General features: G+C 37.7%; 1 protein-coding gene and 1 long non-coding RNA gene across 2 annotated transcripts in view; one reads left to right on the top strand and one right to left on the bottom strand.

Annotated features, from left to right (window-relative positions):
• Window positions 1-19,641, bottom strand: part of LOC132792180 (uncharacterized) — a 241,947-nt gene that overhangs the window by 125,862 nt on the left and 96,444 nt on the right. The window lies entirely within an intron of this gene.
• LOC132792173 (knirps-related protein) overlaps window positions 1,582-19,641 on the top strand; it is a 32,030-nt gene continuing 13,970 nt past the window's right edge. The window contains exons 1-2 of the mRNA XM_060801426.1: window positions 1,582-2,735; window positions 5,572-5,641. Coding sequence (XP_060657409.1) covers window positions 5,615-5,641 — 27 coding nt within the window. The 5' untranslated portion in view covers window positions 1,582-2,735; window positions 5,572-5,614. The remainder of the gene's footprint in view (window positions 2,736-5,571; window positions 5,642-19,641) is intronic.

Genomic DNA, 19,641 nt, shown 5'->3' with positions numbered 1-19,641 from the left:
ATGGCAAAAAGATGGCGTGTGGCTGGAGGAGGGGGGGTTTGGCAGAGGAAGAGCGGGGGGAGAGCGAACAGGTAGATGTCAATTCAACACCGTTAGCAATGGGGAAGTCTGGCAAAAGTAACTAACTAACTAACAAACTCGCGTGAGTGTTTGTTGCCCCTGCCAACGGCAATTGAATCCAGTTCGTGAGTGAGCATGCAAAAACAACAGCAACAAAAACTATTTACGCCAACAGTGAGCAGAGCAGAGCGACTGCAAGAAAGAGCGACAGAGAGAGCGGGCGACTGAGAGCGAGATAGCTGCGCTTGGAGCGCAGTCTGCAGGGGGAGCAGGGGGGCGGAAGATGGAGGGCAAAACTATCGATCGATACATAGCAACAGTTGCGGTGCATAAATAGACCACGCCCACATGCGACGGCCAACTAACTGGCTGACCAGCCGAGCAACAAATGTGTTATCAATACACAAGCAAACATCATGCATGCAAACACACTCACACACACTCTGACACACACACACAGACAGCGAGCACTCACTCATGCTGTGTGTCACTCTCATTGAAGTGCGACGCTCTCATTTTGTACATGAGCTCACACATGGCTGTGTGTGTGTGTGTGTGGCTTGTGCTCTGCATTGGTCAATGAAATGAGTAAATAAGTTCGCGTTCACACGAGCAGCAAAGCACATAGCGCGCACTCGTTCTTGCACACGCAGTCCAAGCAGCAGCGTAACTGCTCTTTATTTATAGCGAAAACGACGCCAGAGCGAGCGATCTTCGGCTGCGTTCGAGTGTCTGTGTGTGAGAGTGTGAGTGCGCTGCTATACTGGTTTATAACCGGGTGCTCCGATTGTGTTAATCGAGCCAATCAAATGTCGTAACGCTTGCATGGCTGGAGAGCGCAAGAGAGAGAGCGTGAGAGAGCGCTGTTAACGCTGCAAATACAAAATGGAGTGAGCAGCAGTTCAGTTATAAATAATACATGTTTTATTTTTAAACAGTATATTAATATTTGAATAATATACATTTAATATTTCAAGTTTAAATTATTTACATTAAAAGTAAAATATATTTACAAAATATTGTGCAATGCGTATTTGCATGCTTATTGTGAGCCGCTGTTAAGTTAACATAACAGCTCGCTGTTAAGTGCTTAAAATCACTCAAAGCGGCTCGCGTCTGCGCTCTCTCACATTTAATGTCTCTCACTCAGTTGCTCTCTGCTCAGGCTCGCTCAGCGGCTCATCGAAATTCGTTTGCAGCACCGTTAGAGAGCGAACGAGCGTCTTCTTCTTTGCTTTGTTTGTCTTTTGATGAGACAACAACCAGTTTGTTGTTTTTGTTTATACTAGTAGTGGCTTCTTGTTGCTGTTGTTGTCTGGTAGCCCCGTGTGGTAGCCGAAGCCGAAGTCATCGTAGTCGAAGTCGAAGCTGCCTGCTGCTGTCGCTTCGTATTCGCGCCGTTTGATTGCAAAGCATCTCTGTAACTCGTGAGCATTTTGCAGAGGCCTCAGTCGCAGCCACAGCAGCAGCAGCAGCAGCCTCGGCAGCAGCAGCAGCAGACGTCGCGCAGCCGCTACCAGGTGCTTTGGCTTGGGGTATGAACGTTGAGCATTTTGCAGAACTGTTTAACATCAGTCTTTAGTGATAGCTCGCGCTTCTTGCTCGCACGCTCGAATCGCATGTCGCACGCTCGTCTGTCTCGATTCCGACTCGACTCTCGTCTGCGTCGCTACGTCGTCGGCATTTTTACGATATTCATAACGGATCGTAACGTGTGCGTATCGATCGGTTATCGGTGATCGATCGATTTTTGAAACAGTGTTGTTATCGACCTTTCCCATTCGATTTTGATTCCACATGCAAATTCGTTGACCCAAAATGAGTCTAATAACAATCGTAGTGTAAATTCGCAAAAGTGTATTACATTTCACACCTTCCACACACACACACACACACACACACCCGCACACTCGCCCGCAGATGATCGTCGTAAAAAAGAAAACAGAGGCGCGCGCTTGTTCGCCATTTGCCCGAGTCCAAGTCCAGTCCAAGTGCCTTTTCACTAAATAAAGGTGTGGCCTAAAGTGACAACAACAACAACAATAACTACAGCGAGCAGCTGCAACAACAACAACATCTACATTTGAGCTCAAACTGAACACAAAGTCAAATATAACTCATCTTTCTCAACTATGTTCTATATAAATTAGACGGCAGCAAATTGAAAAGTTACACACGCCGCGTCGTGTGTGTTATATACACACAGACTCACACTCACACACACACACGCACACATGTGTCGGATCAATATAGTATGTGATTCTATATACAGCGTTTGTATGTGCAACTTGTGCATGCTTCACGCTCATCTAAAGTTCTAAAAGTCAAGTGCAATTTAGCTTCGACTAACAACAACAACAACAACAACAACAGCAGCGACTAACGTTTTATTGGCGCAAGGTGAAAAAATACGACACAACTTAAATGATTTTTCTATAAAAAACAAAAACAAAAACAACAACTACTAACAACAAGTATAACAACAACAAACTACAGTTCAGTGCGCAGCGAAAATTTGTAGCTGAAATACGTAAAAAATTGTTAAACGGAAAAAACGTCGAAAAGCACCAAAAAGGAAAACATTTGCCGATCAATATATAGAGTACTATATATATACAACATTTTAACGGCATTTTATTGGATTAAAGAAAAGCACTTGACGGCACAGTTCAAAGGTATGATAAAAAGTCTAGAAACTTATGCTCAAGTTGAAGTCGAAGTTAAAGTTCATTTTTATGGGGATGCTAAACACAAGTTGGTCATTCATAATTTAGCTAGAAAAAGGCTGCTATCAGCTATTAACATATCCATAAGAATGGGTAAGAAGAAGCCAAAAGAACAAAAAAAAACAAAATAAGAAGAACAAGTCGCGACGATAACTTTTGATTGGAAGATTGATGGGGCGAAGCGGGAGAATACAGCTACAGATAGATACGATTATACGATAGATTGAGATACATTCATCATACGTATAAAAGATGGCATGGCATAAAAATCAAAACATGTGAATTTCATTAACGTAAAAATTCAGAAAACGACAACAATAAGAGAGCGGAGAGAGAGAGAGGGGGAGAGGCAAGAGGCTAAGGGGAGCAATGGGAAGATGGCGATAGCTGATAAAAGACAAAAACAAAAAGCTGGGCAAACTGACTCTCCGACTGTCTGACTCGTATATTGACGATTGGCGTTTCTGTGAGAAAGTTTTCAGTTTTGTTGGCCAGTGCACATTTTAGTGTGGCCATAAAACAGCAACAACCAATACAGCAACAACAACAACGGACAACGACAAGGGCAGGCAAATAAACTTTACGACTATATAACAGAATCAATGTAAGGCAAAGCCAATACACTCAGCGAAACTCAGCGATAAGTAAAGTAAATAAATTGTGGGAAATTTTAGCGTAGATTAAAATATGAAAATTATTATTAAATTGAATTGACTTTGAGTCAAACATAGAAAAATAAATAAAATATAAGCTACAATATTAAATATATTAGTAGAAAAGAAATAAATTAACTTAATAATACAGAATTAGTAAGCAAAAATATATTTATTTTTATTTTAAATATAGAACTTCAATATCATTTAACTTGTCTCATCAACTTAAGGCAACTCCTCAACATACATAACAAAAATATAAATTTAAGCAGGAAATCATTTTATGTGGTTCATAAAAGCGCAGAAACAAGGCTTAAAGTCTTTGACTGTTTTTAGAGATTTTTCATAAATATGCAGGCAAAAATTTGCCTAACTTAAGATAAGCAGAGCATCGATTTTGAATATATGTATAGAGCGAAAATGTTTGATGGTCTTTAGGAAGCTCGCAGAGTTCACATTGGCATTTTTTCATTTAAAATGCGTAAAAATTGACAAACAAGCATAGAAACTAATCTATTTTGCTGCATATTTCACGCATTGGAATTTATTCATCTTCTCATCTTCAGTTCTACTTCTTTATTATTTTTTTTTAAGTGCAGTTGTATTTGCTTTATTGGGTAAATAGCGTGTAGAGCTTTATTTGCTAGAATTTGTTACAAAAACCTTCGTACTATCGACTAGCCTAGTAATCAAAGAATTTGCGTTTGACTTGGATGACTTGGATGCTCTCGCTTTGCTTGCTCGCTTGCATGTGTCGCAAATATTGACAATTGCACCACAGTCATTACAAATGAATTGCGGGTCTCATGTTCTACAAAGCGTGCACTTATTATGCCCTGTTATTTAAGACGTCAAAGGGTAGCATTAATTTATCTAAGCACAAGTGCTTCAAACTGTTTTTGAGACTTTTCGATGAATTTGCAAAATATATATATTATAAATAGCAAATGAATAAGGTTTTCTAAAATGTAATAGATTTTTTTTTAAGTAACATAAAGAATACACTTTTCTCTCATAGCATACTTTTGAGAGAGTTGGTAATATAAACATAGTTTTGTGTAGTTCCAAGTTTTGAAATAAATATATGGTATTAAATATTACAAAATAATAATAGTTTCTAATAACACAATTTAATTACTATGATAAAGTATAATAGTAAACATTACACAAAACAAGGCAGTTCAAAATAGAGATAATTTACTTCTGCAGTAGTAGTAGTAAAAATCACAGTGAAGTTAAGGTGCATCATTTGAATTTATTCTAAGAAAAGCTTTGTGAATCCAGGGTATGTGTTTGTTGAGTTAATTATGTTCAAAACAATGCATTGCATTGCACTCTATTATATCTCAGCAAATCATTAAATACTCTGATACTCTACAGCACGAAAAGACTTAAGCAACAAACTTTTGGTTCTTTTCAAGAAAGACTTAGGCAACGAACTTCTCGCTTGACGCTGAAGTTCGTTGCCTAAGTCTTTCGTTTTACCCGCAAATCTGCAAAGTTTAATCTGGAAAATAGAGTGCTTAGTGTAGCAGCCCAGGTGTTTGCTGAACGACAAATTAACACATCAAGGTCGTTGCAGTCACAGCCACAGCAACGGCCACAGCAACAGCAACAGCAACTGTAACTCCGGCAGCATCCTTAAGCAGCCGGAAGACAACAATTGCTGCTTCCTATTGCACTCGATGTGGCGTTTGCGCAGGGAGACAAAGTGTGAAAGTATTTAGTACAAATGCGTTAAGTTTGCAAACAACAGGTGAAAAACAAAACATGAACTCGACAAACACCTGTTGCCAATGGGTTGTTAACACACTTCTTAGGGCAAGCTCAAAGTTGCCTTCGCGTTAGCAGTGCGGCAGAAATCTCAGCCAGATGCATCTTCAACTTTTAACATTTAAATCGCATCGATAGTGTTATATTAATTAATGGTGTTGTTTTCGATTTGCATTTCATTGCAATAAATGTTAAAATTATGAATATAACTTCGCGTTCTCGATTACTCGTCGCAATTTTATGCAAATGTCAAAAGTGCAGCCCTTGCTTAACTATTGATTATTCAACTTAAATTATATGCTTAAATATATAATTATTTTTCAATTAATTATATGCATACATTTCACTCTTCTTTACAGCACGCAGTTTGGAGCAACAAAGCTCCAATTCAAAGCATTTTCAATGATGAATCAAGATAATCCATATGCGGTAAGTTGAGAGTTTCAATTAAAGTTATTGAAATTATCAAACAATTTTGTATTCTGATTACTTTGATGTGCATTTATTTAAATATTCTTAAATTATGTTATTCAGCTTATGAATTTGATGAACATTCATATTCTCTTTCCAACTAACCCTCAATCAACTTCACATCGCTTAGCTCCCTTTATCCCAATTCTCACCCTAGTTTTCGTCGGTAATCGCACATCAAAATGCCCTGACAATTGTCGTTAAATCCCCAAAAGATAAGCTCAAGCTCAGTGATCTCCACAGATCATATAAATTATATTGATTTTATAACAAGTCTGCTTGGCCAGCTGTAAGCTCAATCATAAAACGTCGCATATTTTAACACAAAAGCCAAGCGCATGATAAATGCAGAGCGCCAAACACAATGCCCCCTCCCCCCAACTGTTCGACCAAAGAAAAAAAAACAGACGACGAAAAAATCAAATAATAATAAGAAAAGAAAAAAATGTTTGTATATTTTACGAGCTAAAAAGTGGACAAACTGATATAAAATCAGATAAAAACGTTTTTACGAGCTCCACAGTTCAAAAAAAAACACAACCGTATGCGTCATATAAGTGCGCACGACGTTAAGATACTCTGTAAAAACAATATGTGATAAAGCTGATCAACTTTTCTTTAAAGAAAGTCAAATATTAAAGTAACTTGTCTACCAATACATTTCTTAAGATTTGCCATAAAATTAACTTACTTTCCTCACTTTCAATAAGTGTACTCAAAATTTATTATCTTTCTTTGTTTTGCATCATAAATATGCTACCTTATTTTCGAACTCTGCTTCACAGGGTATTCAAAAGATTAAAGCAAATCAAATGCAAAGCAATTTAGTATTGGAATTTTTTTTTTCTGTTGATAAACCTAACGTGAAATAGCCGAAGACTCATTATCATTGATAAGACAAGGCAATGAAAATAAAAAAAAAATCAAAAAAAAAACAAAATCGAAAACGAAATCAAAAGTCAACATAGAAATTAAAAGCGCTTCCGCATCTCGCAAATGGGCGCAGAATTTATGAATTATGAGTTTTTGAAGTCCGTGCATAATTGCCCAAAAAATACACAGAGAAATAAAGATTCATAAAGATCGTCAAGACAATGCCGATGAAGAAGAAGCAGCAGCAGCAGCATCAAAGTCGATAAGGTGGGGAGAGAATAAAAACGGTGGCCTAAACCAGTTTATACAGCAACTGGCGGCGAAAATATTTAAATGATGTCATAATTTTTAGTAGATATAAATATAATAATCATAATACACACACTACTCACACACACACACTCGCACTCATAATATACACTTCGATCTTCATAAACGGCAGCCGCTTCACCTGTTTTGTTGTTTTTACGTTGCCTTTGTTTTTATTTTGCGCTGTTGTAGTTGCTTTTTGTGGACTTCATGTCAACTTAAATTAATGCAGATCAATTAGTTAATATTATTAAGCGTCTCGAATGCTAAAAACTGTGTATTTTAAATAGATTTCTATGAACCGAACAAAGCTTCTCACTAGATATAACATTTTTCGCCGCTGCTTTGGCTTCATTTGCTGTTGCTGCTGTTGTTGTTCAAAGACTCACGTAAGTTGTTGCTAACATGGCACTAAATGTCAATATTTGAATATTAAATTTTATTTAAGTGCGTTTTTTATGGCTCTAAGCCGATTTTCGTCTACTCCGAGAAACAGTCGGCGGTACACACACACACACACACACATATACACAGCGTCTCCTCCCCCTTCTGCCCGTCCACACTTCTTGTGGAAATGAGGTTGCCAAAAGAGGCGGAGCCCATCTCTAGTGTTAATTAGTTGAAATGTGAGACGATAAACTAAACTGTTTGATTTAAATGAAACCAAAAGAGCAACGGCAACAACAGATTAAGCTTAAGATTAGGTCTGGTTTTCATGCAAAAAAAAACAAAACACTTTAAAGCATATTGACTTATAAAATTCGATAGTGCAATAAATTTTAAAAATAATCTAATGGGGCAATTCGCAGAACTAGCTAAAAGGTATGTGCAAAGAGTATGAGATCGAATGACACTAATAGAATTAAAGAAATATATGTGAAATAATATTGAGATTCTGCGTCAATTATAGAATAACAAAATTAACTTTTAAATTTACTATTAATCTGGAGTAAAATACGAATTCTAAGCTGCCAAAATCCTTTAGATGAATTTTAATCAAGTAAGTGGTTTGTTTCCTGGATTCAATTAAAATCTAAAAATTACATATTTTTAGAATATCAATTTTGACTGCAAAGTAAAAAAGCTGCAGTCGATTAAAAAATACATTTCACACTCTACTTGCAAGCCAAAATCAATAACTTTAGAAATTTTGCTTCTTCTCCTCCACTTTCTGCCATTGTATGAGTAGGCGAGATTTCCCAGATACCAACAACAGCAAACAGGTCATTAGTGTAAGCTGGTGATTGTCTAGAATTTTTGTGGGCATTCCAATCGTTTATAATCCAAATCCGTTTTAAAGTAGCAGCGTTTTGATTGCTTTTTGTAACTTTGTAAGCGAAAATGCCATTCATATTGACTTTAATTTGTAGCTAATCAAACAAAAAATGCACAAGTGTATGTTAAGCATGTGTGTGTGAGTGTGTGTGCTGTCACGCCCTCAACTGAGTGGAACAAGGAACGTAACAACGGGTGAAAAGCAACTGAAATTCATATTGGCAGCTCGAGTCAAGGAAACGCATTACAATGTTGAGTTGCTGCTGTTGCTGCTGCTGTTCGATGGTTGCTCGTTGTTGGTTGCCAGTGGCATGCCCCAAACTGGACAGACACTTGACTGTGGAATTGACTGTGGTGGCTTACAGTCAAATGCACTTCGACTTTGGCTCACGCATCTGCCAAACAGGCAACTCCATTTGCAGCTACCAGCTCCAAACTCTTTGGCATCTTTTCTATTTGCATTGGCAGCAAACGAGCAGCAGGCAGCAGGCAGCAGGCGGCAGGCAGCAGTTGTGGCAAGTTGCAAGTTGCTGGCTAGCTGACCATTTTGGTCATAAACATTTGCGTAATGGATTTTTTTCATATTTTGTTGGCCGCTGCGAACACACAAAGTAAATTAATTACGAGCTAAAGCTGAAGTTGCTGCGGTGTCTCGTTTGGAAAATTCTTTTGCGGAAAAAAAAAGTTATAAATGCCTAAAAATAAATAAGCCAAAGCCATGGCTAAACATGGCCAAAATGCAAGGAAAAACAGAAGCAGCGAGCAAATTAGCAAAAGCCCAAAAAAGCATTTGCCGCGCTTCCCAAACACAAACAGACTAAATGTAATTACAGCAAGGCTGTGGTTGTCTTTGCTGCCGCTGTCGTTGTTGTTGTTGTTGTTGCTGGTTGCTGGTTGTTGTTGCTGGTTGTTGCGGTTGTAGCCATCACCATAGCCGGTTGCAATTTTTCACATGCGTAGCCAGTTTTGTTGCTGTAAAAGTTGTTCATCTCATGCCGCGCCGACAACGTTGTTGTTGCGACTCCTTGTTGGAATTTGTGTATGTGTTACTGCATATGTGTGTGTGAGTGTGTGTGTGCTCGTGTGGTGTACATGTTGCGGTTGATAACTCAATTAGAATGTGAAATTTATGTACGCCACAAGAAATTAACTTGCAATTAGAAAATGTTGGCAAAACGAAGCAAAACGTAGCGAAACGAAACGAAAGACTTAGGACACGAACTTGATATGTTAAATTCTGCACTTGGCAATTAAGCTGCACACAAAACAAATTGAAACAATTTAACAAACCAGCCATGATTTGTGTTACATCATTTAGACTCGCGACTCCAGTTTTTGTTCTTAAGGGTCGCTCTGCTAGACAAGTCTATTGGCTAGGCCAAAAAACAACAAGAGATGAGATGAAGAGAAAGAAACCCAAACTAATGATGATGATGCACACTGCACGCATTTGCACTATTTATAATTTCGTGTAGCAGGCACGATGGGGCAACAACGGGGCACCACAACAACATGTCTGTCGAGTGCCAAAAGATCAATGATCCAATCCTAGAGTTGCGAGAGCTTCAACTGCTTGATGACTTTACTAGCTGAGCGAGAGCTGAGCTGAGTGAGCTGCACGCAGAGCGACAGACAACTTCATTTATTTGCAGATACATTTCAGGCGCCCCCAAAATGCAGCCTCATCCTTGCGGCCAGACATTTGTTTGTGCTTTTTGCCTTTTGCCTTTTGGCAAACACAACTCTTTGATTTCGGTGGGTTGTGCTCATGTGTAATCCGTTTTGCTTTCATGATTAATGAGCGAAATTAGCGAACTGAAAGTTTGCAACTTGCAGCAAGTTTGGCCAGTTGCCAAATGACTTAGGCAGCGAACTTGAACGAACCTAAAGAACAACAAATTGCAATACAAACTTCCTCTGCCATGAAACAAAAGCAAAACAAAAAAAAGATGCTGCATCGAGTCATTATATCCGCCCGCCGTAACTAGCACTAAAGCTAACGCTGACTCTGAGCACTGAGGTACTGAGTACTCTGAGCACAAACAACTTGCTAACCTTGACTGAAAATCCTACACAGCTGAATGCATTAGTAGTTCAGCGAAGCGGCAGCAGCAGCAACAACTAACGACTTGCAAATGCGGCAAAGTACCGACAAAGTACGCCGAAAACAAAACGCTATTAAACTTCTATTATTTAAGTACTACATTGTGCACTGATACTGAAAACGAAAACGCTAACGAAAACGCCAGCGAAACGCAAACGAAAATGAAACGAAAAAATGAAGCGCAAAAAACCAACAACAACAACAACTAGAGAAGAAGACGACCACAAGCGCTCCGATCCGATCCGATCCGGTCAGCACATAACGATAATGAGGCAGCATTGTGTATAAAGAGCGCGACTCCAACTTCAACTCCAACTCCTACCAATAACTTGGACTTGTAGCTAACAGAGCATAAATCCCAAAGCCAAAGTACTTTGCAAATTATGCAATATTATGTAATTATACAGACAATCAGCCAAGGCACTTGCACGTGTGGGCCACCGGGCGAGGGAAGGGGAAGGTGGAGGGGCAAGTACTTGCAGTAGTTGGTGGCAAAAGTCTTAAACTTTAGTTTGTTTTTGGATCAACGCGAGAGAAGCTGAAATGTGAAAATGATTGAGCGCATTATTTTCAAATTAACGCTGAGCTATCAAAGTGGGAAGTGCTTAGTGCGAGGAGAGGCTGAGGAGGGGAGAATAAGTACTATAAAGTATTGTACTACTCCCCTTTTTCATGACACGCTTCGATAACGCAGAGCTTTTTACATGCGCCTAGTTAAGCGCGTGGCCTTGTCGAAAGGTGTTGCCAGTGCGCCAATTACAACTCGAGACTATACGAAGTTGTAGAGCACTTGCAACGCGGTGGAGATGAATAAGATGTAAAGGTGGGAGTAGGTGGAAGGTATAGTTTGCCAAGGAGGAGAACACAATATAAACTGAGAAAATATAAAGAGTTTAAGTATTTAGAAAGCTAGAAAATAATGCCAAGAAAAACATGACAACAGGTGAATTAGATTAGGCACAACTTAAGCAACTATTTCTTAAACTCACATTCAGAATCTTGACGGAAAAATGTTTCAGGTTTAATCTTTTAATGTTAATGTTTAATAGAATATTCAATCCATGAAATATTTTTGGAGATATGATTAAATTAATTATAAACTTGCCTAGGAAGAATATATTATTGATAGCGAAACACAACAGAACTCATTTTAGGAATTTAGTTCGGCAATATTATACAATTTTTTAAATAATAATTCTTTTCAGTTTCCACCGATTAATGAGAGCGAAATATTTGTATTTAGAAAATTAATTTATTTAAAAACCGAAGAAGAATGTAAGTTATGCAAACTTACTTTTTCTCAGCATTTTTATAATGAATAAGAGCATATGCACGTTCAAAAAAAATTATGTCACCAGACATAAGTTTAACTTCCATAATAAGTACAATTTAAACTGCTAAGTTTAGGTAAAAAGCAGTCCACAACAATTCTCTACTATAAATTAATTCCATAACCATATAAATCAATTCTACGCTTTAACAAAAGTAACCGAAAAAAAGAGAAATGCTCTCACGCAACATCGAAATTAAATAAATCCCATAGCAAGTGCATTCGAAGTTCGACTGTAAGCCGCAATCATATTTAAGTATCGTAATTTAGTTTGCTTTTGTTGTTGCTATTGCTGTGGTAGTAACTCTTACTGCCTCCGTGTTTGTTGTTGTTGTTATCTTTGCCCATTGCTTTTGGCTTTGCTTTCGATTTCAAGTTCAACACTTGCCAGACGCCAAAATGTGTTCCGAGTGGTTGCCCCGCCATACGCCACTTTATTACGTGGACTGTTGGCTCTTGGCGCCCCGATTTCAGAGTGGAAACAGCGGAGAGTAGAGAGGGGAATGCGAAGTGAAGCTTTCCTCAAAGAAGCGTAACAAAATTGTTATAATTTCGGTTTGTAATCCATAATAATAATAATGATAATAATGGTGCAGCGGCGAAAAATGTTTGCCTTAAGGTCAAGGTTGTGAACCGTTTATCGAAGTCAGCTTAGCGTCGAGTGTGTGTGTGTGTGTGTGTGTGTATAAAGTGTGGAGTTTGGTAATGAGCTGCCAAATTGTTAGAATTGTGGTTAATACAACAACGAATAGTGAACAGCAAAATAGCAGTCGTAATAGCAACAACTCTGTTTAGAGGCATTCAATTAATTGGCCAGCTGGCCATGTTTATAGAAAATAGTTAAGTTGAGAATCCAAATGCGACGACCTCTGCACGACTCAGCAGCGATTTAGCGCAACAAATTGAATTAAATTTATATAAATTGCATAGCGACAACGTATCTCTATCTATCTACATATACACACATACATATATGTATATTACTTCCAATGTATATAGCATCTACTTAACGGCAGCATCTGATGTCCGCTTACATTAGACATTAGACCCAATGAGCCGAGCAAATTGTGCCCATTGTTATATTGTCTGTTTATTTGTAAATCGCATTGCATTGCTTTTGCTTTTGCTTTGTTATTATTATTATTATTAGCTTTATTATTTCTATTATTATTTATTTAATTTTATTTTTGCACACTGCTTATTGTTAGTACGTTGCTTGGGATGCGGCTTTGCGGCATTGGCACTGGCATTGAACGCAGCTTGGCCAAAAAGTACCAAACAAAAGTCTTGAAAGAAGATAATAATATTTTTTCGGCGAGGCATCTCTATATACACTGCTTCCCACGCCCCAAGCAACTCCTCGCTTTAATTTACTTTTAATTTCAAGTAGGGACATTGCTTTTACAATTGCAATCATTGAAATAAAAGTGATTTCATTTCATAGACTTTAAAATATTTATATTTAAATGAATGTTTTAGATAGAATGGAATGTTTTCAATTAAATATATTTCCTAAAAAACAATACAAAATGCATTACTCATAATCAGAAATACAATTGAAGCTTTGAAATAAATGTGAAATATTTTACATAGTTTAAATTTCTTTTTACTATAATTTGTATTCGTATTCGTATTATGAACAATAAATTGCAATGTGTACTTTGTGTAGTGCAAGCACTTAATATTTTATATTCAAATTCTTTATTGGACTTATTTCATTATTTAAATTCTATTTATTTTTGTTCACTTTGCATTCTGTTTTTTTTTTTAATATAATTATTCGCTTTCTTCTTTCTTCTGTTTGGCAATTGCGCCACGAATTCCCATGATCCGAATTGTTTTGCACTCTCTACTGATGGCCATTTAATTATTTGCTATATCAATCAAGCCAAAAGTTCAAAATATGTTCCCACGCCGCCCCACAAACAAACAAACAAAAAACAAAACACAAGACAAGAGCGAAATCGAATACAAAAAAAAGGAAAACCAAATCAAAGTCAAATTCAATTTTAATTAGTCGCATTACGTATACGTAACGTTGTGTGGCCCAAAAATTATAACAGTTCAGTTTGCAGCACATTAGCACCGAGACAGTGAAAAGGCGGAGAGGCAAAAGTGATTCATGAAATTCGAAATTCGCGAGAGGGAGCGAAAAAGACGCTGCAAACTCTGGGCGACTCCTGCTGGGCTTTTGCCTGTTGCCAGGTTCGTTATTTGTCTGTCTGTGTGTTGGTGTGTATTTGGACCTGGGCAAATGTTGTCTCGCCACGGCGCAGACTATTAACTTTGAAAGTTGTTTAAACAGGCGATGCCAACGGCAACAGCAACTGCATCAGCATCAGCAACAGCAACAGTGACTGTAAGTTTGTCTGGCTAGCAACCTCCACCTTCTACTTTTTGCATTGGGCGAGCATCGTTGTAGTTGTTGTTGTTGTTGCTGTTGTTGTTGTCGTTGTCGTCATCTGCCTCTCCTTAGCCTCAGCTTACTGCAGTGCAGTTTGCAGTCAGTGTCATCGGCGTCGCGGCTCGTGGGAATTGGATCATTAGAAGCAGCGAGCGGCGCAGAAGTTGGTCAACTAGAGTCGTCGTCGCAGTCGCCCCGTTTTGCATGTATTTTGTTGGTTGTTTGCTGCCAGTGTTGCCACCGTTTCTTGTTGTTGCCTGTTGCCAGTTGCCAGTTGCTTTTGCTGTTTTGCTGTGTTGCTGCCTTAAAGAGGCGCGATAAGTAAATGTGTCCGCGTCTCTTTTATTTGCACTTGCACACTGCACTTCTTCTTCGCTTTTGTTGCTGTTGTTGTCGCTGTTGCTGCTGTTGTTGTTGTTGTTGTTGTTTTTGCCCAGCCTGGGCGACCCCAGCATCGCTGTGTGTTGTCGTTGTCGTTGTCTTTGTTTGTTTATTTGTTTTGCGCTTTTTGCTGTGTGGCTTCTTTGGGGTCTCTTTTGCAGTGTGTTGTTGCATGCGATTTATTTGTTTGTTGTCTCGTTGTTATCTGTGCGAGCTTTTCTTACCACCTCCCCTCTTCCTCGTTCCACCCCCAACTCCCTTTCTCTTGCTGCTGCTGCTTTTCTGCACTTTTTTGCTGTTGCTGTTGTTACAGCCATCGCCTGATTTCGGGAGTCAAAAGTCAATTAAATAAGAGCAGTGCACAAGCTTGTACTTGTTATTGTTGCTTCTGTTGTTGTTGTTTTTTTTCGGTTTTTGCAAAACGAGCAATTTGTGCAACTATGTGTGCCTTTTGGGGGCGCTATGGGAACCACATTTCACCAACAACAAAACAACTTGGCTATTTCGCTGCTTTTGAGAATTTCTCGTGTTGATTTATGAAAAGGTGGCAAAAGCGCAAAGATTTTCTTCACCTCTGTGGGAATTGCAAGGAATGTGTGATTACTAGTTCGTTGTTTAAGTCTTTTGATTTTAATGTGGTGGAGAACTGTTAAAGTTTATTTTCACGAAGAAAATTTTCTTTAAGTCTTTTGTTTTTAATAACATTTGAAAATAATAAGTTTGTTGCCTAAGTCTTTTGAAATTAAATGAGTTACAACTGTGTTCTAAACACATGTTCGTTGCCTAAGTCTTTTGTTGCAGAGTAGAGCACTCTCACAGTTCATTTTGAATAAGAACATTTTCAAGTGTAAGGTTCGTTACTTAAGTCTTTTGATTTGGGCTTAATGAAACCACAAACAAAAATACATTCGGCTATTCAAGCATAAGTTTGTTGCTTAAGTCTTTTATTTTGAATTTGGTTAATTCGTAATAACAATATTTAAGAATATTAAGTTTGTTGCTTAAGTCTTTTGATTAAGGCTCAGAGGAAGAATGAATTAATTAAAACACAAGTTCGTTGCCTAAGTTTTTTGTTGTAGAGCTATCACAGTTAATTTTTAATAATAACGTTTAGAAATGTCACGTTTGTTTCTTAAGTCTTTTGATTTCAACTGTGCAAAAGAAGAAATTAAATGTCATTCAGCTGCTGCTCACAAAAGATAAATATATATGTGTATAAATAAACATATATATAATAATTTTAAAAATAAGAATACGTTTTTAATATTGTAAAATATTCTATTGTACAAGTTCTAATAAAGTATTTTTAATTTTAGAATTTTGAATCTACAAAACAAAAAAATGTGATTAATGTCAGTTATAATAAAGAAAAATTTTTGATGATCAATATCTTAATTTATGCCAATGCAATAGTTTCATTCGCTTTTAGAATCTTAATTCTTTTTTCAATAATTTATTACGCGCAACTTTCTATAGCTTCCGCAATTGAACGCAGAGAGAGAGAGAGAGAGAGAGAGAGAGTGAGAAAGAGATGGAGCAGGAGATGAAATCGCATCAGTAGTCAACAATTAGTTTGCTCGTGTCGCATTTGTGGCAGACACTTCACATCACTCGACTGTCGTTTATCGTTTGTCGTACCGTCAACTGCACCAGCTACAGCCGCAGACAGCGGAGAGAAAAAGCGCAAAATAAATAAATAAGAAAAGCGCGCGCGCAAAAAAAAAAAATTATACAAAATGCGATTGCACACAAATCATGAGAAACGCTCCCAGCGGCAAGTTTTGGCCCCCCTGCTGCTGCATTTAGCCAGCCTGTCTGTCTGTCTATCTGTCTATCTATCAGTTTGTCTGTCTGTCTGGCGGCTGCTGGCTGGTTGGCTGTTCGAGTTGCTTTAAGCTTGACGTGCTGAGCTTTGAGTTTTAGCCCCTTTTGATTCGCATGTGTCAAGTCATTGGCATCTAGTGCAGTTAAATGCTCATTGAATCAACAGCCAGCAGCCGCAACAACTCAACACACGGTTATAGCCATACAATTTTATGCCAATTCATGGCCGGGCATCCAAAGTCACATCCATTCGAAATGCATTTTCCAAGCAGTTTACTATTTGTTAGCCAACTTGCTTACCCTTTTTTTTTCGATTTTATTTTTCTCATTGAGTTTGATTTTGTGTTACACGGACAGCATTTCACCTGGGGGCGCCAGGTGGCAGCAAGCAGGCAGCAGGCAGGTAGGCAGGCAAGTAAGCTGGCTGTCAATTGCTGGCTCTAAATTTTGCCGTCAAGCTGCAAATTTAGTGGCTCACACACGTTAAGAGGAACGTGTGCGCGCGCTAAAATGTCAAGCCAAACACTTGTTGTAGCAACAATTGGCACAAGTTTTGCCTAAGCTAACATTTAAAATTGTAACAAATGTCACAGAGCTTGGCGAACGTGTGGCTTCAAGCCAAACATACACACAATGCACAAGCCAAAGCCAAATGGTTGCACCACCACCACCGCCATCGCAACCACCTTCTTCTCCTCCTCTTCCTCAAAATGAACAACAACTCACAATACTCTGAGGAAAACCTCGCACATTTTGCACGCATTTGCATAACAAGCAGTGACATCAAGTCAAGTGAAAACAACGACAACTTAAATACTCTAGAGGAAGTAGACAAAAAATGAATAAAATTGTAATTTCATATGAATAATTCAATAATATTGAAAAATATTTTACAAATATCATTGCATTAAATATTTTAATAGGACTAGATAAAATTTTAAATTTACAATTTAAAAACATAATATTATGAAAGTAAATAATCTCTCAGAGAGAGAGACGTTCAAACTTTCAAGCATTCCATACTCGTATATATTAAAAATGTTATAATGAATAGTTATCGTATATCTTAGAAGTATAATACCAAGAAATTGTACTTCGAACATTTAGAAAGTATTTTTTAATTTAGAAATATTTCAAATACCATATCGACTTCAACATTTCTGCTGTAGTGAATGCAATAAAATGAATACATTTCATTCTTAATATCAATGAATACCATTTGAAATATTTAGGAAATAATTTTGCATTAAAAATGTTCACAGAAATAAATGAATATAAATGAAATAAAAATATAATTTTAGATCTTCAATAATTGTTGTCAAATAAAATATTTAATTTTTGGTAAAGATGAGAAAACTTTTAAGCATATTAAATTCACCAAATAAATCGTATTATTACAAAAATTCAGAAACGACTTCAAAATGTAATATAAGAAAAGAAAATTTTAATTGTTTTAGAAATACAGTAATCAAATTTCATAAAATTACTTGCAGCATTGCTGTTAACGTATAGAAACTACCCGCAATTGTAGAGCCAGTTGTATGCTTGTTGTAAGACCCACACGTAGCTGGAACTGTGTGTAAAAATGGTTTTGCAAATTTGTCTTGGTAAATCATACGTGCACTCGTATTCTATTGAAAATTAGACGCTGCGTTTTCGTTTTAGTAGTTGTTGTTGTTGTTGTTGCTGTTCCCTCAATTCTTTTTAGCATAATTTTAACCGTTTTGGCGGATGGTCACAAATTTTAAGCGGAAATTGCACAAGCACTTTGCACTTGGCAGTTGAAAGTTGCCAGTTGCCAGTTGCCAGATGCTAGATGCCAGATGACAGTTCCCAGTTGCAAGTTGACCAGTTGAACAGTTGCATTCTGGACAAAGCAGATGAACATAAGCGAGTGCATTTAAATTTCACATGAGCTCATAAAAATAGTTACAAATTAATTATAATGACAAACAGAGGAGTTAAGCTGTGTGTGTGTGTGTGTGTGAGTGTAAGGAAGGGGGAATGCAGTTGTACAACAACAGCAACAACAACATCTGAGCACATTATAAATCTAAACATTTCCTGCTTGACAGCTTGAAGAGCTTGCAGCGAGCGACTGAGACAGCGACGATGATGCTTCAAGTCAACAGCAGCAACAACAACAACGCCAACAACAACAACAACAACGATAAATATTAAAACTTTGCTTTTCATCATCATTGTACATAATTATAGTGTTTTAGTTTATGTAGTTTAGACAGCGACTTGACTGCGAGCGGCAGCAATTAGCTAAGTACAAATCAAAACGAAAGACTTAAGCGACAAACTTGACAGGAACTGATGATGAATGCAGGAAACAAGGATGCTCAGCTCAGCTGTGAACTGTGAATGGAATTCGCCAAACAAAGTGTAACAAATAATGAATTTCCACGGCAAATACACACACACACACACACAATCGCACACTCACGCACTCTAGAGACTTCAGCGTCACTCGAGAGTCTCTCGCTCTCTCGTCTATGATTGATCACTCCCCGAGGGCCATGTTGTCGTTTCGTTAAGGGCCATGAAAATGTGTAAAAATTCTTCGCTTTTATTTTCTGCTGCGTTTGGCGAATGCGCATTTGACAAATTGCTCGGCTAGTTTTGTCTTGGCCAGAGCCGTGACTAAGCTTGTTCTGGGAGAGGCCAACACGATAGACAGATATACATAGATAGATAGATAGAGGAAAGAGAAAGAGTGTGTGAGGCAGGCGTGCACAATGAAATGCGATGCGTGCGCATTGCGCAGCTGACTAAAGGCCTCAACTATTTGTAACGCGGCAAAAAGAAAGCAAAAAATTCTCCGGCCAAATGGGAAAAGCAAAAACAGCAAAAGCAAAGCAAAACAAGCAAACACGCCATATAACAATTTTGACAATTTTTAGGAGGGGAACCATCAAGTTTACATGGAGCAAACGAGTTCGCATTACAAAAATGACTCATCATCTATGTAGATGCGAGCAGTAGATGAAGTCGAGAAGCAGAAGAAGCAGAAGAAGAAGAAGATGCTACAACATCTGCCGCAGCAAAAATGTTAATCTAACTCGTTTTGATAATTTTTGTGTTTAAGCCGATTTCCAAATGTTTCAAATGTCATACGGGAAAGTTGCAATCAATGTGGACTATCAATAGATTTAAGTGTTTTCAGAAATCGAAATTAAGTTGTCAACTTCTCACTTTCTAGCAATGCCTTAGGTTGCTAAAAATGTGAAATACATAAATTGCTTGCTGATTAAATTAAAAAGGAGAACAGCAATTGATATGCAAAAGTTTTTTTTTAATATTGTTAGAATTAAATGAATTGCTTCCTCATTAAAAGAATACTTTATTTACAATCGATTATTCACAAAAGTTTAATAGTTAGTTACATTGTGTGATGCGATCTGCACCTATAAATCGCTTTTAATTTCATTCACTGGTAAATCCCTATTAAA

Source organism: Drosophila nasuta, chromosome 3, assembly GCF_023558535.2.
Source record: "Drosophila nasuta strain 15112-1781.00 chromosome 3, ASM2355853v1, whole genome shotgun sequence".
NCBI lineage: Eukaryota > Metazoa > Arthropoda > Insecta > Diptera > Drosophilidae > Drosophila > Drosophila nasuta.
This window is presented reverse-complemented; position numbering and strand designations above follow the sequence as displayed.